The sequence below is a fragment of the Haliotis asinina genome, chromosome 9, assembly GCF_037392515.1.
Source record: "Haliotis asinina isolate JCU_RB_2024 chromosome 9, JCU_Hal_asi_v2, whole genome shotgun sequence".
In the NCBI taxonomy this organism is placed as follows: domain Eukaryota; kingdom Metazoa; phylum Mollusca; class Gastropoda; order Lepetellida; family Haliotidae; genus Haliotis; species Haliotis asinina.
The window spans coordinates 26,229,207-26,257,194 of record NC_090288.1 but is presented as its reverse complement, the minus strand read 5'-3'; the positions used below and the strand labels follow the sequence as shown (position 1 = coordinate 26,257,194).

General features: G+C 38.5%; 2 protein-coding genes and 5 non-coding genes across 7 annotated transcripts in view; 1 reads left to right on the top strand and 6 right to left on the bottom strand.

Moving 5' to 3' along the window:
- Positions 1–63: 63 nt before the first annotated feature.
- Trnad-guc (transfer RNA aspartic acid (anticodon GUC)) lies at positions 64–135 on the bottom strand. The gene has a single exon. It is a non-coding gene; the product is annotated as a tRNA-Asp (tRNA).
- A 297-nt stretch (positions 136–432) lies between these two features.
- Positions 433–504, bottom strand: Trnad-guc (transfer RNA aspartic acid (anticodon GUC)). Its single transcript has one exon. It is a non-coding gene; the product is annotated as a tRNA-Asp (tRNA).
- Positions 505–801: 297 nt separating this feature from the next.
- Trnad-guc (transfer RNA aspartic acid (anticodon GUC)) lies at positions 802–873 on the bottom strand. Its single transcript has one exon. It is a non-coding gene; the product is annotated as a tRNA-Asp (tRNA).
- Positions 874–1,170: 297 nt separating this feature from the next.
- Positions 1,171–1,242, bottom strand: Trnad-guc (transfer RNA aspartic acid (anticodon GUC)). The gene has a single exon. It is a non-coding gene; the product is annotated as a tRNA-Asp (tRNA).
- Positions 1,243–1,539: 297 nt separating this feature from the next.
- Trnad-guc (transfer RNA aspartic acid (anticodon GUC)) lies at positions 1,540–1,611 on the bottom strand. Its single transcript has one exon. It is a non-coding gene; the product is annotated as a tRNA-Asp (tRNA).
- A 1,150-nt stretch (positions 1,612–2,761) lies between these two features.
- LOC137295773 (selenoprotein K-like) lies at positions 2,762–15,749 on the bottom strand. The gene is made up of 6 exons (XM_067827310.1): positions 15,675–15,749; positions 12,907–12,991; positions 10,393–10,411; positions 4,881–4,933; positions 4,351–4,403; positions 2,762–3,906 (listed from the first exon to the last, which is right to left on the bottom strand). The coding sequence occupies exons 1-6, from the start codon at positions 15,691–15,693 to the stop codon at positions 3,869–3,871; spliced, it is 267 nt and encodes an 88-aa protein (XP_067683411.1). The 5' UTR covers positions 15,694–15,749; the 3' UTR covers positions 2,762–3,868.
- Positions 15,750–26,469: 10,720 nt separating this feature from the next.
- LOC137296006 (plexin-A1-like) overlaps positions 26,470–27,988 on the top strand; it is a 59,978-nt gene continuing 58,459 nt past the window's right edge. Inside the window, exon 1 of the mRNA XM_067827632.1 lies at positions 26,470–26,683. The gene's annotated coding sequence lies outside the window, so the exon portion shown is untranslated. The remainder of the gene's footprint in view (positions 26,684–27,988) is intronic.

The following is a 27,988-nucleotide window of genomic DNA, read 5'->3' as shown; positions in this document are numbered from 1 at the left end:
ACGACCAGCAACGTCAAGAAGGGGACACTTCTTTTAAAATTGACAGTAAAAAAAAACGTACATCTCCCCGGCCGGGAATTGAACCCGGGTCTCCCGCGTGACAGGCGGGGATACTGACCACTATACTACCGAGGATTGGCTGAAAGCAACACGGCAAAATAACAGGCTGTACAGTGGAGGGCATACCCCAGCTCTCATCCAAGTTGAAACACTCACACGCTTAAACGTCAGCGCTGGGCATGCCTTTCCGTGTGAGAAACACACAGCTATCACTAGACATTGCCATACATAGCCAAATCCCTACCAGAAATGGACAGTAATATATACTACTATGCACATCCATCATACACACAGACATTGGTGTCCTTGACGACCAGCAACGTCAAGAAGGGGACACTTCTTTTAAAATTGACAGTAAAAAAAAACGTACATCTCCCCGGCCGGGAATTGAACCCGGGTCTCCCGCGTGACAGGCGGGGATACTGACCACTATACTACCGAGGATTGGCTGAAAGCAACACGGCAAAATAACAGGCTGTACAGTGGAGGGCATACCCCAGCTCTCATCCAAGTTGAAACACTCACACGCTTAAACGTCAGCGCTGGGCATGCCTTTCCGTGTGAGAAACACACAGCTATCACTAGACATTGCCATACATAGCCAAATCCCTACCAGAAATGGACAGTAATATATACTACTATGCACATCCATCATACACACAGACATTGGTGTCCTTGACGACCAGCAACGTCAAGAAGGGGACACTTCTTTTAAAATTGACAGTAAAAAAAAACGTACATCTCCCCGGCCGGGAATTGAACCCGGGTCTCCCGCGTGACAGGCGGGGATACTGACCACTATACTACCGAGGATTGGCTGAAAGCAACACGGCAAAATAACAGGCTGTACAGTGGAGGGCATACCCCAGCTCTCATCCAAGTTGAAACACTCACACGCTTAAACGTCAGCGCTGGGCATGCCTTTCCGTGTGAGAAACACACAGCTATCACTAGACATTGCCATACATAGCCAAATCCCTACCAGAAATGGACAGTAATATATACTACTATGCACATCCATCATACACACAGACATTGGTGTCCTTGACGACCAGCAACGTCAAGAAGGGGACACTTCTTTTAAAATTGACAGTAAAAAAAAACGTACATCTCCCCGGCCGGGAATTGAACCCGGGTCTCCCGCGTGACAGGCGGGGATACTGACCACTATACTACCGAGGATTGGCTGAAAGCAACACGGCAAAATAACAGGCTGTACAGTGGAGGGCATACCCCAGCTCTCATCCAAGTTGAAACACTCACACGCTTAAACGTCAGCGCTGGGCATGCCTTTCCGTGTGAGAAACACACAGCTATCACTAGACATTGCCATACATAGCCAAATCCCTACCAGAAATGGACAGTAATATATACTACTATGCACATCCATCATACACACAGACATTGGTGTCCTTGACGACCAGCAACGTCAAGAAGGGGACACTTCTTTTAAAATTGACAGTAAAAAAAAACGTACATCTCCCCGGCCGGGAATTGAACCCGGGTCTCCCGCGTGACAGGCGGGGATACTGACCACTATACTACCGAGGATTGGCTGAAAGCAACACGGCAAAATAACAGGCTGTACAGTGGAGGGCATACCCCAGCTCTCATCCAAGTTGCCTTTAGGCAGGTTTCGTACCGTTGATGTTTCGCGGCCACTGGTGTTTGAAGGCTGTTTGAAGAGTATGTGTGAGAAACTGGGAGCGAAAACTGATTGCATGATAAAAAAAATAAAAAAATATATTCGTTGGTGCGGGACAGTAACTTCTATACGGTTTGACCTTTGACCTCGTTTTGCTCTTGATGTCACCGTTGAATGTTGATGCGGGTCACGTGTTTATTGACTCCCGTTCGCCATATGGGATAATCAGCATGTGCTTCGTTCTGATGCTTTCTCGTACTAGATTTCAGTCAATGCGTGAGGTTTTTGCGGAGCCCATCATTGGGTCAGAACGTGGAGTTATTTTATAATGTCTTAGCTTACATGATACAATATATGATGATGATATAGAAGGGGGTGCTCAAGGGCAAACGCTCAGCAGTCCCCGGCTAGCGCGCCCCGCAAACTGCACTCTAGCACTCTATTATTTGATAGTATGCGAAAGACTTTCATCATTTTTTTTCTTCAAACAGTGTTATTAATATAGCCTTGCTAACTATTTTCAGCTTGCATGGACTTCCTTCAATCCTTGGATACTTACCCATTAAAAGTTAGATCCACTTAAGGCGCTCGCTATGTATGTTATGCAGGTATACATGTATATGGTTACATCCACTGGCGGATCCAGAAGGAGGCGCAGTGTTGTGCAGCCCCCTTTTCTCACAGTGTTCACTACCTTGTATGTCATAGTTTAAACTAAATTATCATTGTTATAATTGTTCTGGGGAATACTGTAAAATCAAGAAGTCCACATGTTTTCCAAACATATCACATGTATTTACATGCAAATGAGTGAAATATATATTTTAATTCAGTAATGTTCTTGTCATATAATAGGGCCCTTAGGTGAAATCTGATTGTGATTATTTAATGTCAATATTAATTGGTGGCACTGAATTGATCATACACACCTGATCCTCATCCGATAGTGATCTCATGTGGGAAAAGGACACTACAGACAGCACTGCAATTCCGACGTGAAACACTACCTTCTCACACAAGTTAAGTCTTCAAGTGAGTAATAACAACATGGCCTCATTAAAATCTTATATTTTATTTCACATTTAACACAGTTGCAATTCATCGCATACAATCTGATTCAATATTGTTCCATAGTTTAAATAATCTTTACTTACAACAGATATCACATATCATTGACTTCCTATTCATGACATTTTCTCAAAAAAACTATATAATTTCTAAATTAAAAGAGATATGTCACTGTGTAGTTCCAAACAATTCTTAACAGATGTTTTCAAGGTGTAGAGTTAAAAATCCAGTATAAATTTAACTGGTTCTTTTTATTACAGCTGAAGATTTAAGTATTCTTCAACAAGATAAAATGAATTATATCTAGTAATGGAATATGCATCACATTTTATATATCACCTAAACAGAACACTTATACCAGATTTGACACTTTCAACATTACTGAAAGATAGGCCAAATTACATTTTCACAAAAACATTTTGACAATGAAATCACAATAAAAGAAATAAGACACCACAAACTCCCACAAGTCCAGATTTTAGATCAGTCTAATCATTCATACATTTACAAAATCCTCAAATTACCTGACAGAATGTTGACCACATCATAAAGTGTTATGGCAGAATAAATAAAATCCGTCAAGGATGAAACATGTGGCTTGATGTTTATGTACAAAAGAACAGAATATGTACAAGTTGTTGCCTTGACAAATGAAAAAGCATGATATGAAACATGAAACATTTGTCAATTCAGTGATAGATGAGCTATGTACACAATGGAACCTCTAGCTAACAGTGACATCAACATTTTCCAACTCAGTTGAGTTTCCAGAAAACACATCATAATGTTGCTTTTACAATAACAACCACTGTTACACGAGAAGGCTCGGCCTGTCAAATGGATGTTTCAAATGGATGTTCAAAATATAAGTAAATCAGTTTTACAAAATAAGTAAATCATCACTTCCATACAGTTTCAAATTTACAAACATAAAAGTTAATTTGCTAGAGCCACAGTTAAAGGGGGCCTAGTTATACCAGGGATATAATGTACAAAACATGCTTGAAACAGGCCATGTGAAGGTAAGGCCCCGTGACATCTTCCACCAGCTTGCACACTGCAGTGGCGGTGACGGTCACAGGGCATCTACCTTCCTCATCCTCCCCCTCCCATCGGTGGAGGACTTGGCGCGCCTGAAAAACAAACAAGAAACAATGTGTCAGCAATACAGTTTCTAGGTGGAGAGTTTGGCAGTTACCTTGGCAGCAAGTAAGATATTTTTCAGTTGCCACCCTCCTAGGAGGGGTGACACAGAAACTTGTTAAAGCATCACTGCCCAATGAAATTTAAGTATTCTGCATGAAGGTAAGATTAAGACTGAAATGTTTGAGTGAGTGGATTGAGCTGTATCACGATAGGTTGAGCTGTATCACGATGGATGCAGAGAGATAACAATGAGTTCCAGAAGATCTACTTATACTCAGTTCTGGCAGTAAGACTCAGTTGTGATTCATCATGATGATGCTTCTGTAGATTTCAAACAATAGAACATAAAACCCAGAGAGAATGTTTGAGTTCGTATGACAGGCAACACACCAATATTTTGTTATCAATGAATTATCTCCCCTTGATCATACCTCGTCCTCCCCTGAATCCTCCCATCCTCCTTCGTGGACCTGGACCTGGAGGGCTGAAACACAACAACATATAAATCATACAGATGTGTCATAAAACAATACAACATTATACAGATAGCATACAATATACAACACTGCACTGACAACCAACGCCAATCAGACAGCATACAACATTATAGACATATGGCAACATCACTAAACAGGAAGCATAGAACATCATTCAGATAGCATTCAACATCATACAGATAGCATACAATATACCATATTGTATTGACAGCATCCAACAACACATACAGCATACATCATCATACAGATAGAATGCCACATACCATATTGTACTGACAGCATCCAACAACACACAGACAACATACAACATCATACAGAGAGAATAAAAGAGCACACAATACTACACAGACTCTATGTTATCAGCTGTTAATCAATTGGCAGTGAAATTAAATACTTATCACACTTGAAATGGTCATTATATGGATGCTGAGCAGTACATCATGTATAAGAACGGAAGAACTCACCCTCCAGGTCTGTAGTCAGAAGTATGACTACTGCCGTATTTGGTTTTGTTGGGCTGAAACAGTCAGCGATTGTGGTAAATACAGTTAACCATGTATTAGACCAAGTAGAAGTGGGTTTTGTTTGAAAACATGAAGCCCCCAGGCACCATGCTAAAAAAAACCTAAGCCATATTCACCACAAATTAGTTAGAATTAAGTTAATGTGAATATGCAGATGGATGTTAGATCATCAAATCATTATAGAATACGAAATCAGGGCCCTTTTCCCTCTGCAATATCAATAATTCAATATCGCAATTCATTTTCCTTACAATAACGTGTGATGTGAAGTGGTCATTCACATAACGTCATCAGATTCAAGTGACCGCATGATTGAACATTTCACAAATTCACATAGAATACATATTTGCAATTATTTTAGAAAGTTTCAGAATCAACAAACACGACTAGTTGTGGTTGTTTGTCAATACACAACCAACAAATATAACATCTGAATGTCAAAATTCATGCCTGACTGGTCCCAAATTATAACAGTCCATAGGTTTCACATACAAACTTTAACCCGACAGATATATACATGTGTCACTTATGAATATCTATACTATCAAGCAGAAAAAATGAGACTTTTCACAGAGCTGTCTATTTTTTATTTTATATCAAAATTTCATAAAATTTGTCACAGATGTGACTGATGCCTTGTCCTTAAAGGAAACATATCTTAGTAGTCGATCAGTCCTCCATTTCTCTGTATGCACTGCTGAATTCGGCGCGGCATGGAATCTATTAAATTGTCTAGGTAAGTTTGGGGTAGGTCCATCCATGTCTGGTCAATAACATGACACCACTCGCGGGCGCTTTTGGGTTCCCACGTCTCAACTTTGTCCTTTATGATCTGCCATACATTTTCTGTTGGATTTAAGTCTGGTGACGCAACGGAAAAATTTAATAAGGTTACATGATTGGCTTCCAGCCAGGTCAAATTGTGAACTGATTTGTGGATTGTTGCATTGTCTTGCTGAAGTTGGAATGGGATTCCACTTTGACCTATGTGGGAATCTAGTACGCCTTGCTGTAAAGTATCACAGTATTTGCGAGAATCAAATCTGCCCTCCATCTTCAGCAGGGGCGTCACACCGAGTTTACTGATGCCACCCCATACCTTGACACTTGGAGGAAACTTTGGTACCATTTTCAAGCACTTTCCTCCCCTAGACCACCTCTTCCTTGTTATTCTGTAAAACTGAAATTTACTCTCGTCTGTGAAAATCACATTGGAAAAATCCTGGCAGCCATACTTTCTACACCATTCAAGTCATTTAGCCTTATGGTCATCTGTCATCAAGGGGACTTTTTTTGGTACCTGTTTAGCATATCCAGAGTGTTTTAGTGAGCGCTGAATTTTTTTTTTATTTTATTCATTCAACTCAGTAGACAGTTACACAAATAAATGATGCAACAGCACAAGTACACAATAAGACAAACGTTCATATGGATAAAAGTTATACATACTGGATATATGGCAGCAGTGGTGACCATTTTCTGTCAAATGGTAACATTTTATTATTCTTAGTAGCAATAAACTTTTCAGTTTTGAATATATCACCCAGTATTTTTAGAAATGCGTCCAGTGATAACTTGGTGTTTTTAATACTTGATACATGAATGTATTTTTTACCAGCAAGAAGTATATGGTTCATTAAGTCAGTATTATTTCCACCAATTAAGACTGTATATTTTGTCAGGGTAAATGTTTCTGTTGTTTTATTGTCAATATATTCTTTCAGTTTCAACCAGAATGTTTTCACACATTCACATTCCCAATAAATATGTATCAAATTTTCAGACACTAAGTTACAAAAAGAGCAAAGTTCATCATCAACTAATTTCATTTTCAGTAATTCTTTTTTTGTGTATATAATATTATGAATAAATTTAATTTGAAAGTCAATCAATTTAGTATCTTTTGTGCATCTTCTATAATTTTTAAAAATATGTTCCCATGGGATTACAGTGTCAAAGAGTTGTTGCCATTTTTCACATGTAGAAGGGAAATTTTCAGTACTTATAAGCTTATCATAGAAATATCTTGACCTCTTTGGTGCTGAAAGTAAACATATCAGTGAAGTGCTGAGGTAGTGATTATGAACAATCAATAGATTATTTCTAATAGTATCTTTCCATTTTCTTGGTATATTTGAAAGAACCTGGTAGAAATCAAGAACTGTGCCTTTGATTTTGTACGTTTTCTTAAGTTCATTAAATGACAAAATACTTTGATCATTACACAAGTCTCTTATAGAGTGAATACCCTTAAAATACCAATGTCTTATAATAAAATTACTATTTTGGAATTGATGGTTGAACCAAAGGGGTTCAGATAAGATTTGATTAATATCTGTAAAATCAGTTTTATGTGTTCTATAAAATATTCCCCATGCTGCCAACACATCTTTCCAATAGGGATTAATTATTTTCACATAATTTTCAATGTTGGCTCCAAGCAGAAATATATCCTTGAATGGAAAGGTACTAGGGCTAGTGTTTTTATTTTGGAGATATTTATTTAATACTGACAGTTTTAATGAGTTTATGAATACCTCTACATTAACCATTCTGAGTCCCCCTTCTTCATATTTTTTAATAAGTGTTGTTCGCTTTATCTTATCGCGCTTATCATTCCAGATGAATTTATAAAATATATCGTTTAATTTATCAATGAATTCCTTTGGAGGATTTGGGAGTGAAGTGAATATATGCACTAATGATGAGAGTGCTAAAGTTTTAATAACCGTTATTTTCCCTATTAATGTCAAATTTCTTTTTCTCCAATTCCCTAGAGTTCTATTAATAATTTCTAGTCTTTTTCTTGTATTAATTACCCAAAGGTTATTCAAGTTAGGATTAAGCTTTATTCCTAGTACATCAAAATCCCCACTGTGCCAATCAAGCTTAAGATCCTGACATAACATCTTGTTACTACCTGCCATTGAGCCTATCCATATTGCTTTAGTCTTCTCTACGTTTATTCTTAAACCAGACATTTTGTAGAAATTATTTAGGGTGTCAATTGCTATGCTTAAGCTTTCTTCACCTCCATCAAGAAATAATTCAGTATCATCTGCATATTGTCCAATTTTATGTTCAGTATTATTCAACGTCATTCCTTTAATTGCACTGTTGTTACGGATCATTATTCCTAAAATTTCTGCCACTAAAAGGAATATGTAGGGAGAAACCGGGTCACCTTGTCTACAGCCCCTTTCATTGTGAAAAAACTGAGACAGATGACCATTTTGTATAACACAAGATGTAGGATTATCGATTAATATTTTGATCCATTTTTCCATATTGGGTCCAAAGCCAAATTTTCCTATTGTTAGAATTATAAATTCTTTAGAGACAGTGTCAAAAGCTTTTTCAAAGTCAATAAGTAACAACAGTCCCTTTTTACCCTGTAATTTTGCTTCAAACATAATATCATATAACAGTCTATTGTTCTCACTAATACATCTCCCAGGAATAAACCCTGTCTGAGTTTCATGAATTAGTGTATTCAAAGTTTTTTTTAATTCTATTGGCTATACATGTACTGAGTATTTTATACACAGAATTTAGTAGGGAAATTGGGTGCCAGTTTTTTAACAACTGTCTATTTTTGTTAGCTTTTGGAATACATGTGATGACGCCTCTTTTGATTGTTGGACTTAACATATTTTGCCTGAACGTTTCTGATATATATCTACAAACCCAAATATGGAGATCTTTCCAGAAAAATTTAAAGAATTCTATTGGGAAACCATCTATTCCTGGGCTTTTGTTATTTTTCATTGATTTAACAGCTTGTGTTATCTCATCTATTGTAATGTCACCCTCAAGAGTTTCAGCTTCAACAGTTGTTAGTTTTGGTGTAATAATATCATTGAATATCTCAATATATTTACTTGCTATTGTACCACCTGATGCATATAAATTTTCATAAAATTTTCTCTGCTCATATGAAATAGCCTTACCATCTGATATTACTTCTCCTTTATCATTAATGACACTATTCATAAGCTTACTGGTATAATTTCTGTTTTTGAGATGACAGAAATATTTGGTTGTTTTTTCTCCTTCCTCGTACCACTGAATTCTATTTCTTATTTGTATACCTCTTATTTCAGCTTCTTTTAATTTTTCAAATTCTAATTTACATTTGGATAGTTCAGCAAGTTTAGTTTCACACACTGTTTGGAAATTTTCTCTGATTTCTTCTTCCATTGCAGCGATTCTTTTTTCTAAATTTTTCATTTTTTCAGTTTTGATTTTTTTTAGGTAGGAAGAGAATGATATTGTTTTCCCCCTCACTTTCATAAAAAATGTTTCTAAAAACAATGTGTCACTTATTTTAAGTTGTAATTTTGAGTCCTCAGTATGACCTAGTTCATCCTCAGTGCAGTTACAGTATTCTAATTTTGTTTGAAAAAGTGAGCGCTGAATTGTCCATTCTGATACGTCAGGGCCACCTTGACTTGATGCTTTGAAAGCAATCTGTTTGGCAGACAAGTTTGGATGCAGCACTGCGAGGTGCACGACCGCCCTCCTGTCATTAGGCCACAGGCTCGAGCGACGTCCCGATCCAGGCTTACGTCCTATGCCAACTCCTGCTTCGATTGTTTTCAAAATTCTGTAAACTGATGCCCTACTAAGGCCTGACAACTTCATAAGTTTCTCAACTGATCGCAAGCTAGATTCATACAATGCCTGAAGTCTACTTCTTTGAGTCATATTTACCATTTCGTCCATTCTGTTATCTGCTAACAACAAGGTCACGTGACCAAGCGGAAAGTGCATGTAAGGGAGATAAGTGCTTGACAACATGGGAAGACAACTCCAATAGCCTATATTGGTGTCCGCAGATCTGCTCGCATATATTATCAATTTTCACATATGTAACATGTGTCTGATTTTTTCTGCTCAATGCTGTATAACTTTGAATCAGACAGAACTAATGAAATCCCTTCCCTCAGAATATATTATTCCTGAAAAAGAAAAAGCCTCTGTGTTATTATGTTATATAATTATGGCACACAAGATCTTTGGATCAAATATTTTGACATACTTTTAATATGATCACCGAATAACCACGTAAGTATGAATAGCTCTATCTCACTGATTTAAAGAAATAGTTGAAAGTTGGGGTATTGCCACAAACATTATTTTTTGTCATTACTGTTAGGGAATAATATTCCCCTCTATATTGTACCTTGTATTCAACTCTTACAACTACCACCAAATACTTGGTGGTGATCTGTAAATAATTGAGTCTGGACCAGACAATCGAGTGATCAACAGTATGAGAATTAATCTACACAACTGAGATATGATGACATCTGTCAGCCATGTCAGTGAGCCTGACCACCCAATCCCGTTAGTCGTCTCCTTTGACAAGCATTGGTTACTGAAGATCAATTCTATCAAGATTCTTCATGGTTTAATTTTACTATGAACACAACTGAAGAAGTATACTCACATCATACATGGTCTGGAAGCTGTGAAGAAAACAGAGGTACTCATTAGCAACTGTAAACACTACTGGCAGACATACAGGTATCTCCTTGTTGTCTTGACGTGGTACTATTTGACAAAAAGCACAGCTGACCAACGCAACCAATGTACCGCATTCATCATCATCATTATCACAAATACATTCTGAACATGTCAACATTGTTCCCTCAGCTTGTTTCTCTGTCCGGTGTCACATGAACTACATTCTAGTTACATCACAGTGACTTGCATTCTCTTTCCACAGTGGTTACTTGTCACATCTTCCTATGTAACCTCTGTTCTAATACGACCCTTTCATGGTGCCAGTATTCAAGACTCGTGACTGGAGGCAATCAGATTTAGTAGTGCAATCAGCGACCTTGTTTCAAAAGTGATCGTTCGAAAGATCTTGGTAATTTCCGGATGCATCGTAAAAATTAGAACCTCTTCCCGAGCGCGATACTCAAATGTTTCTTCTACACAGAACTCAGTCATGTCATTTTTGTTTCTCCACATTGCTTGCATTTGTCAAGGTGAATCTAAGTCAATGTAACACTTGTTCTGATTGGACAGAAAAAAGGGAGATAAATCTGCTGCCATTTTTTGCCGCTAAAATGCCGCAAAATATGGCTGTATTAGAACAGAGGTTCGTAGGAAGATATGACAAGTAACCTCTGTGGGAAGAAAATGAGTGGCCTAATGTATAAACATGATAATTAATCAGGTCTTGCCATCTAAAATCTACTAGATGGGATATACTGACAGGTCTGTGTAAGCTGGTTGTCAGCACGTGACAATATGTATTATTCAAAAGTTTTCACCATGGTCACACCATCTCAATTTGTAATGTTAGTGTCATGACCCAGGGATTGTAAATTGATGTGTTATACAGTGGAATACAGTGACATACCTTGTTATTTCACAATCATGTGTTATACAGTGGAATACAGTGACATACCTTGTTATTTCACAATCATGTGTTATACAGTGGAATACAGTGACATACCTTGTTATTTCACAATCATGTGTTATACAGTGGAATACAGTGACATACCTTGTTATTTCACAATCATGTGTTATACATTGGAATACAGTGACATACCTTGGTATTTCACAATCATGTGTTATACAGTGGAATACAGTGACATACCTCGTTATTTCACAATCATGTGTTAACTCATAAAGTTGAAAAACAAGCCTGCGAAATCGCAGTTCAAACAATTCACTCATTTTCCCCAAGAGCTTCACCAGCTGTGCTGCGCTGCGCCCGTAGTGCATGCACAGTGATTAGGTTCACTTGGCTTAAACCGGGAAGGCAACTCGTACAAACACACCAAGTGATGTGTGCAAGGATTATCACTACGGTTAAAGTTTCAGAACACGAGGTGTTTCTTGTGATTACAAGCATCTTGGGTCTGCAGTAATAAATACACACATACATGCAGATTTGCAACCCAAGTTTTCAAGAAAGTGTAGCATTAGAAATACTGATTTCACTGCTAAAAATTGTTAAGCTTGAAAACTGAAATTTTTTAATACATGTATATGGAAACAGAAAAATATGTTGATTGTGTCAAGCTGTCTCGGTCACTGACAAAATTCAATGTCTGTTTTATCCACACATATACAATGCACAACTTCAATCACTGACCACATTGAACTTAACACATATCAGGCTATACACCATAAAGAGAATACATTGGCTTATGGCTCATGCCCCTTGGTTCTGTCTGTGTCACATTATGCAATTACACAGACAGGTAAGTGTGATACTTGTACACACGGCACGGTATTATATTGTGGGTATATTATATTATGTAGGTTCCAAACAAATTACTGTCAGTTTCAAGTTCCGCTTTGTGCTTGGACAAATGATTGTTTCCAGCTACACAATAGTTCACCATCTCAGTATTTGTTGACAGGATTGAACAGACAGGCAGAGACATGTACTTACAAAACCCAACATCTCTATATACATTTTTTATGGATAATAACCTCTTCTCTTGTATATGATGCAACATTTCGGTATGGATTCTTACACCGTTATCGCCTCATACCGAAACACTTCATCATATACAATAAAAGAAGTTGTTATCCATAAGAAAATCTTACTTTCTTATTACTCATCATAATTCTAAAATGCCAAACAGATCGTCACTACATACACACAATAAACCTTCTGAGTATCGGCAAATGAACCAGTCAATGAAAAGCCCTCGCTACACCTGAGTGCACATCCATCCGCTGTGACCAGTTTATGTCTCCTGGGTGCTTCATTTCGAGAGAAGTAAACCCATGTACAAAATACTGCACCTTTGATTTCGCGATTGTATGCTTATATTTTATTTATTTGTTATTCCACTTTATTCATTTTTTTTTCACAATCAGCAATGTATATTATATACCATGAATAACTCATAATTGTGTTTTAATTATATTTGTTTTTTTCTGGTTGCATGTGTCCTTTAAGATTCATTTCTGACTGAACAACACTACTTACAACAGCAAAATGAAATTGATGAAACCCCAGAACATTTCTGGGATAATTGATAGTCGCCATGGTGACCTTGAATCAAGGACTTGGCCTGCAACATAGAATTACAATATGTTACATTTGGATAGGGTGTAAAAACAAACAATATGAATCTGATACAACTGTTTGTAAAAGCAGTGTTGGATTTTCCATGTTTTCAGACAACGTAAGACTAGTTACCCGTGTTTTTGTCCTTTTGAAAGTAATACTAATAGGCCTTGATAAATATATTCCACATTGCTCATGACTTTGTAAAATCTACAATGCTTTAAATCAGAGATGGATAATTCTCAAGTTTAAGTGTTTATAATAGTGTATTTAAGAAAACAATATGAGACATGCAACACAGAAAATATCCAAGCCAGTCGGAATGGCAGCACTTTCATGTGCCATCAGAATGTAATGTGGTCATTGTTATAACTATGTGATCAGTGAAGACAGGGGTTAGAATTGATCCATAGTAACCCATGATTGTCGCAAGAGGTGTCTGTCAGGATCGTCTGGTCAGACTAACTTGGTTGACATATGTCATCATATGTCAGTTGTGTAGACCGCCGATGCTCATGCTGCTTGATTATTTAAAGACCTCCGCCATATAGCCAGGATAATGCTGAGTGCAGAATAATACTAGCATCACTTACCCACTTCATTGAATATACTGAACAATAAATCAACTGCTGGCGTGTAATGATATCCGTTACCCAATATTTGTGATTGCATCTTTTTCACTCTCGTAACAGGTTTGTTATAGCCCTAATACATAACTCTGCTAAATTGTCTGTTTTCACCTGTTACAAGTTACAACTATATGTGTGAATTTGCTGCTTACCTGCACACAAAAATCTCCTCATCCTTGTGTTGTGCTTGCTATTCATATTTTAACCACTTTACAATTGTGACAACAAAATTGAGCAAAACAACAGTAGTTCATCAGGTGTATCGTAAACAAACCTTTTCTCATGCTGATCATGCTGATAGCTGTGACTCTGGCTCAGCTAGAATGCAGTTTACCGGCAGCAGAAACCTTTATATTTTCTAGGGCCTGCTACTACATGCAGGCTTCAAATTTTGCAGGCCCAATTGGTTAAAGTCAAACCAATAAAAACAAACTACATTGTACACAGTTTCACACTGTGAAAATGTTGAAATACCAGGATGTGAAACTGTCAGTTATTGAAACATGATGGATCATGGATGATTCTCGAACAGTAACAAAGAAGAAATGGGTATACATTCCAGTGGAAAAATAATGGATAGATAGTTTACTGAACGCCATTAGGACCTGCACATATTTGAAACTGACATCCTGATACAATAAAAACAGGCGTTGGGTCTCCTGGCCAGTGGTTCTTTCAAACACTGTTAGGGCACTCATTATGGTTAACCTTAAGGTTAGGGTCAGGTACCCTTTCCGATCTTTATGAAATGCTAAATTAATCTGAAACAAGTGTGCCCAGTAAAGTGTTGTACTCCCTCTGCCTCTCCTGCTGTTTTAGGGCAGGTAAACTCTGTCTTTAGCCCTTCAATCCCTCTTTTTAAGCAACCTTTTAAGGTCATTAAGAACAGGTACACCTTTTGTTTGAAGCCTATGCCAAAGGTACTTTATAAGCAGTAAAGTTTCCTATTTCAAAATTCAACTTGTTTAATGGGCATTCTAGAAGCTGTTGAGTCACAAATGAAACATACAGCTTTATGGATTACAACTTCTTGTTTATTAGGTTGAGTGAAGTTTCAACGTAGATTCTTGCATTGTTTTCAAGCTAAGTGTGAATGCAACCAAACAGTGAGAAGTTTATATACATGGTATGTTTTGACAGCAAATTACCATTAACAACAGCATGTGATAGAGTAAACAAGTGGTACATAATTGGAAGAGGCCAGTAGGGAACTAAGACAACAAAGAGCACTAGTGGCGAAGCCAATGACGAGTGAAATTAAGTAGTAACAACAAACAGACACAATACTTAGATAGTCTATGGTTTAATTAGTTCTTCATAGACCGATGGTATGAAGTATGATCATAGGTTGGTTGGTCCAGGTTGGAGACAGGCTGACAGAGGATACCAACCTCTCTATAGACTCCATCATCAGCCTCACTATATCCTGTATTACGTTTACAACAGTTTCTAACAGATCCTAATGACCTGCCTATAATAGGATGAACGGTGTATTTTAGGCCATTCTGCATAATTTGCTATTGGCCAATTGGACTATAGTTGCACTTATTTCTAATTATTTCACAAACTATCAATTTCCGCATAAACTTGGTTTATTTGATCAAAGGGGTAAAAGGTTAATGGACCTCCTCTGCTTGAAAAAACAATATTAATGGGCAAAACTGAAATTTAAATAATGTTCAGGAAAAGGTGTTTCACTACAAACACACTTTTTTCTTTATGACAACTAAAACTGAATTATCTGTGAAAATTGACAGAAATATAATAGACTTATATTTGGTTAGCAATATTCTCATATTTAATTAGAAATTTTCAAACATAATTTAACATCTAAAGAGCAATGAATAACAACAATAATTGTAAACAATATCGTGGTCTTGAACTAACGAAATTCGGAGACAAAGTCACACATATGTGCCTGTTTATTTTCATTGTTTACGCTCGGGCAAAATCCTAGTAGACGTGCCAACTGCTTAAACACGTGAAATGAGAAACGTACAAGACATCACATGAAGTATCTGCTTCTTGTTACTTAAAACAAAGAAAGTAATTCGTTACCTTCCGACACGTACACCATCCCCAGTAATCGTTTGTCACTATCGTGTGCTCCCTCTAGCGGCGGAAACGTGAATAGGCTCCCTTGCCCTTGGGAGGAGTTGTCGCTGAGCTGGTTCCCGGCTCCCTTTATATAGTATTCCCAGAAATTATTGAGAATCATGTTGCGTCATGTAACTCATTACGTTTATTAACTTCTGGTGTTTTACTTACATAAACATGTTAAAACATCATCCTTTTACAGTCTCAGTCTTGTTTTAGTACTTTGTTAGACCTCCTCGCTCAGCAATGCATGCCTGAATACGCCTAGGCACACTACCCATCAAAGTTTGTAGGTAATTGTGTGACAGGGTATCCCAATATTGGACCACCTCGGCCTTCATATCTTCAATATTTCTCAGTCCTTTTTTGGTTTATTCTGTCCTTCATGACTCCCCACACATTCTCAATTGGGTTTAGGTCTGGGCTGTAACTGGGCCAGTCTAAAACTTGAACATTTTCGCCCGACAACCACTGTTTTGTGTAGCGCGCAGTGTGTTTTGGGTCATTATCATGCTGGAAAATCCAATCATCTTCATACAATGTTTGTGCTGTCGGAAGAAGGTGACCATTTAGAATGTCAACGTATCTTTCTTTTGTCAAGTTTCCCGTGAAAACACACAATGGCGTCACTCCGCGAGCCGATATGCCACCCCACATGTGAAACTTCGGGCTATGTTTTGGTCGCTGGTAGATAGGTTTGACAGTATCTTTGGTCCACATTTTCACACAATTAGGGAAAAGCCAAACAGAACTTTCATCCGAAAACAAAAAATTATATCAATCTTGATTTTCATGAGCCCGACACCAGTTTAAACGGTTTTCCTTTTGTGCATCTTTCATCAACGGCGAGGGTATTCCACGTTTTTTCACCCAATTAAGTCCCTGTAATTCCTGCCTAACTGTTTCATTGCACACCTGAGGACTTCCTCTGCTAATCATTTCATTTCTGATGTTCTCAACATTTTGCAATTTGCCCCTACTCACAATCTGCCCACAACACCGAATTTCCTAGGCCGACCTGCCCCTGCTTTGTGCTCTATCCCGGTTTCTGTCTGAATATTCTTCAAAGTTCTGTATACTGTAGACAGAGGAATACCATGTCTACAAGCTAACACTTTAGCATCAGCCTCACCCCTTTCAAAATCATCTAGAATGAGCTTTCTTTTCTCTCTTGCTGTAAATTCTGCCATGTCAACACAGGAAGCCGTCTGCTCAGACAAGGGAGATAACTCTTGACGTAATGAGCTGCCTTCTAAGCCTTCAAGAGTTGTCTCCCTTATTTAGTATGCTTAGTGCATAGTGAAAGCCCTTTTTCCAATCTTAGCATCATTAGGAAAAAAACAAAGATTTTCTCAATAATTTCTGGGAACATTGTAAATACGCGCGCTAACGTTCGCCAAAGATATTGCGATATGCGAGACGGGGTCCAGCTTAGTGCGGTCGCAAGCTTTTTTCTAGTAATACAGGACAAATTTTATGGATAGCAACTTCTTGAGTATATTTTCACGACGTTTCGGGGTTTACCTTAGCCCCGTCATCAGGTTGAGCTGAACTGAACAGTAAGGCTTAACTGATAACTCTGCCCATGACCTCACAATGCTATGACAACATGATACCAGTAGCTAACAGGAATACTAATAAACATAATAGAATAAGTAGTGAATGGTTACAACTAACATGACTTATAGAATGAACATATCTTATTATGAATAAATAGCTGTGTTGTTGGATTAAATTAGAAATGACAGATCCTTATTATACCAACTTGTAGGTTTAGACATGAACAGAGATTTTTTTTATAAATGTATTGCATGTATAGCACGTATACCTTGTAAAGTAATACTATTAACAGTACATAGAAATTATTATTCATGGGTGGCGTTGTCGATTTACTACGATTTTTTGGTGATGCACTAGGGAGGTAAACCCCTATAGATATCTGGTGATCTTCGGTAATAATCTTCAAATGAAGATTGACTCAAGAAGTTTTCTTTTCTGCAAATTATTGACGTTGGACGCCTAGATTTGAGAGTGTTGCCAGTTGACAGAGTGATTTTGATTTTTAACAATATGTTCTGAGATTGCAGATTTAAGGTAAGATTTTTCAACTGAAGTTTTGTGTTTTTTAGCCTAATGTTGAAAGGCAGGCAAGTTTCTCCAATGTGGCTGCTTCCACAGTCACAAGAAACTTTGTATATACATCCTGTGGAATTGGACTCATTCTGGTTGCTGCCACCTCTCCCATTTGCTCTCAGGGTGTTTTTAAAAGTTTTATCAGAATAAAATGTCACATCCAAATTTGTAATTCTTCTGCTGATGTGATGGGTAATCTGGCCTTGGTATGGAATGTTAATCCTGACGGGAGCTGGTTTGCCGTGAACGATTATTTCGTTGATGGAGGGTGGTGGCAACTGTCTGCTCTACTGGTTGTTTAGAATATCTGTTAGATATGTATTAGAAGATCAGTACCGAATATCAACAGAGATCAAGGGGCTTACCTCCCTAGTATTATAATAGTATTACTTTACATGCTATACCTGCTATACCTGCTATAGATGCAATACATTTATCAAAAAATCTTTGTACATGTCCAAACCTACAATTTGGTATAATAGGGATCTGTCACTGATCTGTAATCATTGACAGAAAATTAAACATTCATCACTGGTATTTTAAGTTTTTGCTTTGATTTGGAACCTCTTCCTTTTTTAAGCATGAGCCAAAAGTTAAAAAGAAAGGTCTGGCCACTCAATCGGATCCATCACACCTCTTTAATGACATGGATTTCTGCCTTCTGATCGCCGTTTTAAAACCACGTATTGCACAACTAATAGAAATTCAAAGTCAATTTCAATTAGTAAACTTAATAGAGCAAACAGGTAAGCATTAACAATATTTGTAATTAATGATTATTTTGCATCCATTTTGCATGGTAAAATTATAATTCTGAAGCAGATGTAAACTAATCAGTGTCTTTCGTGATTTAATTTCCAATGGCAGACATTCTGATCTGTCACAACCTTTCTTGTGTTAAACTAACTTTATTTTAACTAGAAGCAGTTGGGAATTTCGACCTCGTACAATCCGAGAGACAACATGTTTACCTGGGGTCCAGCACTTACTGTGGTTTCGCGTACGCCTTCTTACAGTATTTGGGAACTCCCACGGAAACCAACTTGTAAACAAATATCGTGGGAATTAGTAATGTATATGGTTTAATGCACCGACAGTGATTTAACATAATAAATATGATGGCGATGACGTGTCAGCATGACATTTCGTAGCAGGCGCATTGTTCGTCACCCCGAAGTCCTGGGTTCGATTCCCCTCACGGCTACAATGTGTGAATTCTATTTCTGGTGTCCGCTACCGCGAAATTGCTAAAATATTGCCAAAAGCGGAGCACGCACTCGCTCACTCACTCACTCACTCACTCACTCACTCACTCACTCACTCACTCACTCACTCACTCACTCACTCACTCACTCACTCACTCACACACTCACTCACTCACTCACTCACTCACTCACTCACTCGTGGCCAACTTTCACGGACACAGCCTAGTGTATGCTCCGATTCGATTCCGACTTGAATACTCCCGGTGGGAATCCGTTTATATAGTACTAATACCTCGTCAGTGCAGTGTATATGTAATGGTATGTGTGGCTGCATTAGGAATGGCTGCTTATCTTATCTAAATATTCAAAGGCATCCCGAAAACAAATGCACATGACAGTGTCCTCGTCTGTGACGTCATTAACGTAACGTAACATCAACGAAGAGGGTGTTTTACTGCAAAACTCGCTCTCGCAATACACAATTTCACACTCGTTTCGTATAAATCGTATGACACTTGTTGCTGTAATAATGTCTATACATTTTAGAACACAGGTGACGCCAAAATTCACTTTACATTTGTTTCACATGGGGCAACATGTGACTTGTTCGTGTACACTTCCTCATTACGCCTCGTTCTGGGATTACCCAATCCGTGGTTAGCCAAGGATATCCTGACATGCTGTTAGACGAAGGACTGTGAAGAAGAAGTAGTTATCCGACCTAGGGGCGCAATAGTGAGTAAGATTTGGTTTTACGCCGCACTCAGCAATATTCCAGTCATATGGCGGCGGTCTGTAAATACTCGGGTCTGGACCAGACAATCCAGTGATCAACAACATGAGCATCGATCTGCGCAATTGGGAGCCGATGTCATATGCCAACCAAGTCAGCAAGCCTGACCACCCGATCCCGTTAGTCGCCTCTTACGACAAGCATAGTCGCCTTTTATGGCAAGCATGGGTTGCTGAAAGCCTATTCTACCCAGGGACCTTCACGGGTAGGGGCGCAATATATATCTGAGTGGGTTGTCTTTTCATTATCATTTAAAGGATCGCCCTCGTAGAGCTAAACACTTAACTAAACATGTAGCTAAATGCACAGTAGACTAACAACTAGTCTGTGAAATGAACATGTTTTACTGGAAAAGGTCATAGTAAAGAAAACTGATGTAATGAAAAAGAGCCCTGAGAGTTTCCTCGTTTTCAGTTAATCTAGACTTGCCACATTTTCTTGACTTGCGTGGACTTTCTTGGATATATTTGCTCCAGGGTCTGTACGACAGACTTCATGCACAGCGGCTAAATGCATAACCTTGAGAGTCGTTGCTTTAAGCACAGACGAATTAAACTATTACCTAAGGACGATGTAAACTGGACCTGATTATAATGTTTGTATGTAATTATTGGTTCACGGATCACGGAATGGAAAACAATTCTCAGTAGACAGATTGTTGTCTTAACGATCCTGAAAATCACGTCAGCAAAACATACATCACGCATTGTTGTGATGCATTGTCATGAGACATGTTTAAGTAGTTGTTGAGGATATGAGGCATCATGTCACTGAATGGTTATTTGTCAAAAAATGTCGCACCTCAAGACAGGTCTACTTTTCCATGTATATTGTAAGAGCATGGTCGTAAATATGGAAACACTCCAAATCACAAAACCCGAACAGAATTTATGGAATTTCTTCCCATCCATCAAACAGTTGAATTACTGCAGTTGTTTATGAACGTGCCTGACCAGTTTGTTCTCAGTGACGCATTGTATCCCAAATTACAGTAGGTGATCAGTGATAAAAGTATGTTCCTTGTACAAGGAAGGTTTGTGTTTCATGTACACCTGCACATTAACTTCCCAAGAAACATATTCACGCTGAAAACGTGATATATTATTTACCACAGCAATACAGGGACAAAACTGTTGTCACAACTCGACTTTATATTTTACGCAGATTTCCAACACATTCATGTTAAACTAAATTCACAATTCCATACGAGAAAACAGTGAGGCCCAAACCCGGAAACTATTCCCTATTTAAAGGATCGCTAAACTGAAAGACTTCGGCACTGAAAACAACTGAAAGAAAACACCGAATGGACGAACGAACGAACGAGGCCAACCAATTAGTAATATTAAGTATCTGGCTGTATGTTCTTATACATGTACATAAATAGTGGATCCGTCAATGATATCCTGCTTCTTTACTATCTCATTGTGGGAAATATGCCCTGAATACTGGACAAAATGCAGATGGTCTTGACTGATATACAGTAGTGAGCTACTGGACAAAATGAGATGGTCTTGATTGATATACAGTAGTGAGCTCTTACCATATTTTCATATTTTTCTTGTATGAAAACGCACACCCCAAATGAATCCCTGAAGTTGATGTTTTGTCCCAAGCTTAAACTAACAACTGACAGCTAGTCTCTAATATGATCATATTCTATTGAAAACGTCGTTCATAGTCAAAGAATGTAACATAATGAAAAGGAACCCCGACACTTTCCGTGGAAATCTAAACATGCCACATTTTCTAGACTTGAGTGGTCTTTCTTGGATATATTTGCTTCAGGGTCTCTATAAACAGACTGGGAGGCCGCATGGAAGCTATATACTTTTGTTAACTATACTTGCAAAAGCAGATATTTGAATACTATATGCCTAAATAACCACTATTAAAAAGAGACACACACAGATCCAAACATCGAAAAACATACCGTTTTTAAGCATTATACAGTTTTCCTTGTGTCCTCATGCTTGACAACGGTACAAGTATGTACTGTATAAGTTGATCATCCATACAAACTTGTCATTCCTAATGTTTTATTTGACAATCTAAAGTGGGATGTTTTCTACAAACATTTTCTGGGATAATGTCTGTTTTTCCATAAATTCCCACATATCCTTCCTAAGTCATCCTGTTTATTCGATGCTTGCCCTTTGATAAGCCTGTGACTTATATAGGTGAATCTATTGTTTTAATCTTACTGGGTTTACATAATGATAATATCTGCATGATCATCTTACTATCAGACAGCTGGCGTGTGGTACTGAGTAACGGTACCATGACCTCGGTGACCTCTCCCACGAAGCCGTTAGACCTTGTAGAAGATCGCGTGGCAGTCAGGATGCAATACGAAATAGTTCTTTATGTCTTGCAACGATGACTTATTGATATATTGACTTTTATGAAGAGTTGGACGTGAAAGATATAACCCCATTGTTTATTTAGAGTCAGGTCGATATCTAACTAACACATTATGGTAATATTTTCATTGTGCTTGAACTCATGTCGGTGCACGCAAGAGAATATTTACAAAGAGCGACATCAAAACCATGTTTAGTTCATACCAGTGTGCGAAATAGCCACATTCACAGGCCCGACTGGCTAGTGAATAATTACGGGGTCATTTCGTCAGTGGATCACTCTCTCTCTCTTGTCCACACTTACATGTATTAGGTTTTAAATCATGCAAGATTATGGTCTAATAAAATACTCATAATTTTGGAAGCGTAAGGAAGGAACCCTTGACTACACCCGAGTTTTCGGGCTGGTGAATTATTCTGTGAGCTAGGCACGGCGAACCCGACCGGCCAGCAAAATTTGTACCCATCATACAAACATTGTTGGTGTAGACTGAAATGCAACGTTCTGCCACCTATGTAGTTATCTTTAAAATACAGTAATTTTTTATTTTACAATGGAGCGGCGGGGTAGCCTGGTTTGCTCGACACGCCGAAGATCCGGGTTCGATTCTCCACACGGGTACAATGTGTGAAGTCCATTACTGGAGTCCGCCGCCGCGACATTGCTGGATTATTGCTAAAAGCCGCCTGAAACCATACTCACTCACTCACTCACATAACGAATGCTGAATATCCCTGTCAGTTACATATTTGACTCTGTCAACAAAGCTCGGTCCCGAATAGCTGGAATATTTGAATTTTTGTTTCTATTAAGTTGCCGTAGCTTTCAACAGAATCATTGTTATCGTCGTGAAGTGTAATGATGCAGACGACATACACTAGGGCGTGCGTGCGAATTATGATTCATATATGCAAACTATGAAATGTCTACATATTACATTCCTGTTATACATTCGCAAATCGCTTCTTTTTATTAAGTTTCAAAATGAGTGAGTGAGTGAGGTTAGTTTTACGCCGCACTCAGCAATATTACAGCTATATGGCGGCGGTCTGTAAGTAATCGAGTCTGGACCAGGCAACCCAGTGATCAACAACATGAGCATCGATCTGCGCAATTGGGAACCGATGACATGCGTCAATCAAGTCAACGAGCCTGACCACCCGATCCCGTTAGTGGCCTCTTACGACAAGCTGAGTCGCCTTTTATGGCAAGCATGGGTTGCTGAAGGCCTATTCTACCCCGGGACCTTCACGGGTCAGTTTCAAAATGCATACAAGTATGATTATAAAGTAATTAGGATTATGAGACCAAGTACAACGACGTATATTGACAAGTGTCTACATGCAGGTGAGTGAACGTTACAAACCAAGTAAATTTAGCAAGTGAAGAAATTTATCGCACAGTATTTTCACTTCGATCCCGACCTCGCTTAGGTTGTGTTACAGGTTGTGTCATGCACACTCCTTCTGGTCATGATTCAAATACATATTTAACTACAAGTAGAAAGTAGTTTTGATTTTCTAACTTGATGAAAACAAACCATAATCTCATTATTTCAAATTGACTTTAGTCTGTGATTTCACGATTTTCAAAAATGGCTGCGCCCTGTCTGAGGTTGAATGCTATTTATGTTTGTTTTCATAGACTTACAAAAGCAAAATTACTTTCTACTAGTAGTAAGATATGTACTTATTGATGGACAATAGGATTTTACATGACATTGCTTATAACATGAAAATTTCACTCATGGAAGCGAGGCGAGGGTCAATATAATATTACTTACGATAATATTGTCACTTTGACCACAACCTCGCTTCCGAGGAAGAAAGCGTTATATTTATGCAAAATCCTTTTGGTCAGCAATGTGTAGTAAGCAGTTTTGATTTTATAAACTCGATGAAACTTGAACTCCATTTTCTATCCTTGACGCGTGGTAGGGGTTGAACCATCTGATTTAGTATATACCACAGGCTTCCACAACGCTCACTTCGTACACACTAAGAACCAATTTAAGCACAAACTACGGGGTCCGGTGGAAATCTGTGCATAGTGACACCATCACCCGACCCCATGGAACAACTGACGGCAACACTACAATTCGGCATGTCTTTGGTGACGTCGAGAAATCAGCAAAATGACGAGCTTTCTACAGTTTCTATACATTTAACTGAAAATCGTTCCTTCTATGACGTCACTGTAGGACTCTGGCGACAGAGTTACGTAACATGTCTGCCGTTTCGTTTGCGGGCGAGGGAAGCAAACGGAATTTTAGTAACTTTTGAGCGCTTGGTATTAATTAACCACTAGGGTTTTTTTGTTTGTTTTTTTTTTGAAAAAAAAATGGTGCTCCGTTTATGACTAAGCAGAAGTCTTTCATATGCAGTGATAAAAAGAGTACCAAAAAATGAGTTTAGTTCTTTAAGACTGGGCAGGGTAGGCTTCACTAGAAGGTGTTTGACTTAAGTCAGTAAACAACATGGCTGCCTTCCCCCACAAAATGGACAACTAGTTCTACCGACACAGGGTATCATTGGAGTTCGATACCGGGAGCAGTTTGCAATTACAAACCTTCCTTGGGAGTATATCACAAATTTCTTTTCAATCAACATTTATCTTCCTATTGATCAAACATATACAAAAGGTTTCATAACTTATAACAAAATATGTCGATGATATGCCAAAGGCTGTTTTTCCAGGATATCACCTTCCTTTTTCACCAGAAATGACCAAATGATTAAATTTCAAACACAAAATACTGAATCCTTTGAAATTTCAACTGAGATGAAATTACAAGATCATTTGAAGGACTCTGTAGGCATGAATATGCTGATACTAAATCCTAAATTCACAGACTGCATGGCATTCTGAAATTTTCCTGATGAATTGAGCAACAAATAAGTTCTCTTAAAATGAAAACATACAATCTGTTCAGTTTTAAAGTTTAATCAAAGACATTGTGAATCACTCTTCCAAATTAAGTTTCTGCGTGATGTAGCGCTTCTTTAACAGAAGACATTCCACCTCTAACAGCATTTTTTCTCTCATCAAAGCATGAAGTGCAGGAAGTGGCTGAGCACAGGCTAACTGTAGCGCATTTTTCATGTCAAAATAAAATATTGCCACCATCAAAGGTATACACCCATTTCTCCGCTGGGTTGTGTTCTCAAATTTCCAACCCTATGTTGAACAATTACTCACGTGGGATATTTTTTATTCAACATTTTAAGCGCAACTCGCCGTGTACCAGACCGTTCTTCGCCTCCATTCCCCCTTCCAGCTTCCGGGTCAACGGAGGGAACGAGCAGGAGGGTATTATTCTATATGGAATACTTACAGTTACCTCCCCTGCTTCATTCACCCACTACGCCAGAAGAGTTTTATTAGAATAAACGTTACGAAAATTCTAAGAATAGCGGCGACAGATCAGACAAATAAATCCAACAGGTTCATGATAAAATTAGGCAGTATGGTATTTCTCTTTAATTTCTGCATATTTCTTGTTCCTTCACTCCGTTGAACCGGAAGTTAGCAGGGGTAATGGCGGCGAAGAACGATCTGAATACCACGAGTGGCGCTCAAAATGTTGAATAAAACATATTTCATGTGAGTAATTACTAAACATGGGGTAAGAAATGTGAGAGCACAGCAAAGTGAGGAAATGGGAGTGTACCTTTGAATGTGGCGATATTTCATTTTGATATGTAAAATATTTTTCGATCCGAAGTGAGGAAAGTACGTTGCCAACCTTTGCTCGCTTCGCTTGCATATAAGCAGACTTGTCATATTCTCTATGCTGCGCAGCCCCATTTGCGCTACGGTTAGGTTGTGGGCCGAGGCAGCTGAGGTTGTGGTGGGGCCTGTTGATTAAGTGTTGTTGTCGGTGATACGATGACAGAAGGGAATCCCCGCTTGACGTCACTTTATATTTTCTTGCATTAAAGAGTTCCACCCGAAGTTTTCGGTCGGTGGTATTTCCCATTAGCAACAATGCGCACGCACATCGGCCAAGAAGTTAAGTTTATGATCGGCTTAACCTCAGACTAAGCTAAGTTTTTGACTAAGTCACTTTATGAATACGAACTTAAGTTTCTGACTTAGCTAAAGCAATTTTTAAAAACTTAAGACAAAACTTAAGAAAAATCCTAGACTTTTTAGAATACCACCCCTGATCATGATGTGTGATTTTTATATCGTCCGGGATGTAGCCACAGACGGAAGTACAGTGATACGTTGCATACCTTTATAGCAACATTGTTACAGCATACACGCCAGCGGGCCGCCAGCTACAAGCCATTGTCGGCTTGCCGACTGTAGCCACTGACGGACCGATGACATCGTGTTATCTGGGTACATTGTAATGTAAACCACATCCTTGGATAGATGATGTAGCTGACAACCACACCCTATGGGGACAGCGTTCACTGTAGAAAATCCCATCCTGCAATCGTCTGTGTGAGATGTCTGCCCGTTGCCATGTAAGTGCCATAATAAGCGTTGTTTGATTCGATTAGAATGTCTCTTTTAGAAATGCATTAAGATAAGAGAAGTCGTTAAATGCTGCAGTAACAATACTGGTATGTTTAAACTAATGGCCGAAAGCACGAACAAAGATGCGCACCATTGGAAGGGTGACTGATCCCGACAACCCGATCCCTATATGTGTTCACGTTTCTCAAGATACAAATACTGTGGACCAATAGCGATATTGAACACACAGTTTATTATCATGTCTCAGTGTATTTAAAGCTCCTGTTCTGATCATGATGTCGGACACGAGCTGGTAGTTAAAATGTTAAAATATCGTCAAAGAAATCACAAAGCAGTGGGACGATGGCATATGTTTATATGTTTCTGCAGGTATGTAAAACAAACGTCAAAACAAATGTGACAACTATACATAGTAATGGTATAGTGTTATCTGTGCGTGACAGACAGATACGAAACATTCTGTTGATTAAAGAATCAAAATAGGCCGGTTATCTAAAATTGCTCAAGGTTTTAAGATACTGAGATTCCACTCTGAAGCAGCTCATTAATAACCAAAGAGGAATACGATTCCAGGAATGCGACTTTATTTGGTCATATGTGCACGCACCGCATAACCAGTATTGGGTACAGACAGGATATTCCAGCAACTTTTAAACTTTTGAGATTTAAAAGAATAAAGCATCACATTCTCTGTTTCCCCCCGTTTTCTAATGCACTTTCATGCGCTATATTAACAGAAGAATAGAGTGAGTTGGGCTTTACGTCGCACTAAGCAACATTCCTGCTGTATGGCGGCGGTCTGTAAATTATCGAGTCAGGACCACACGATCCACTGATGAACAGCATGAGCATCGATCTTTGCTACCAGGATACGATGACGTGTGTCAGAAAGTCAGCGGTCTTGACCACACGATCCCGTTAGTCGCCAAGGGTTACTGAAGATCTTGATGTAACTCCTGACACCGTGTATTCATCAGCTGAAACATAATACCTAGGCAGATATTTACTATGCGTGTGAGTATTCTCGACGCGGAAAGGACAGAAAATTAGGCATAATTAATTTAAAGCAGAGTTACTCAGTGAACCCGGATAAGGACGGGGAAAGAACCTGATATTTTCCTTCTAATATGGTCCCTGCATATTGTGCTAGTCTACTACAGTGTCTGCAGTGAAGTGAGTGAGTGAGTTAATATTTTACGTCACATCGGCAATATCTCAGCCATATCGTGACGAGAACAACTAATATCAAAATCAATTATATGTCTGCTATAAAACCTGTCAACGAAGGACAG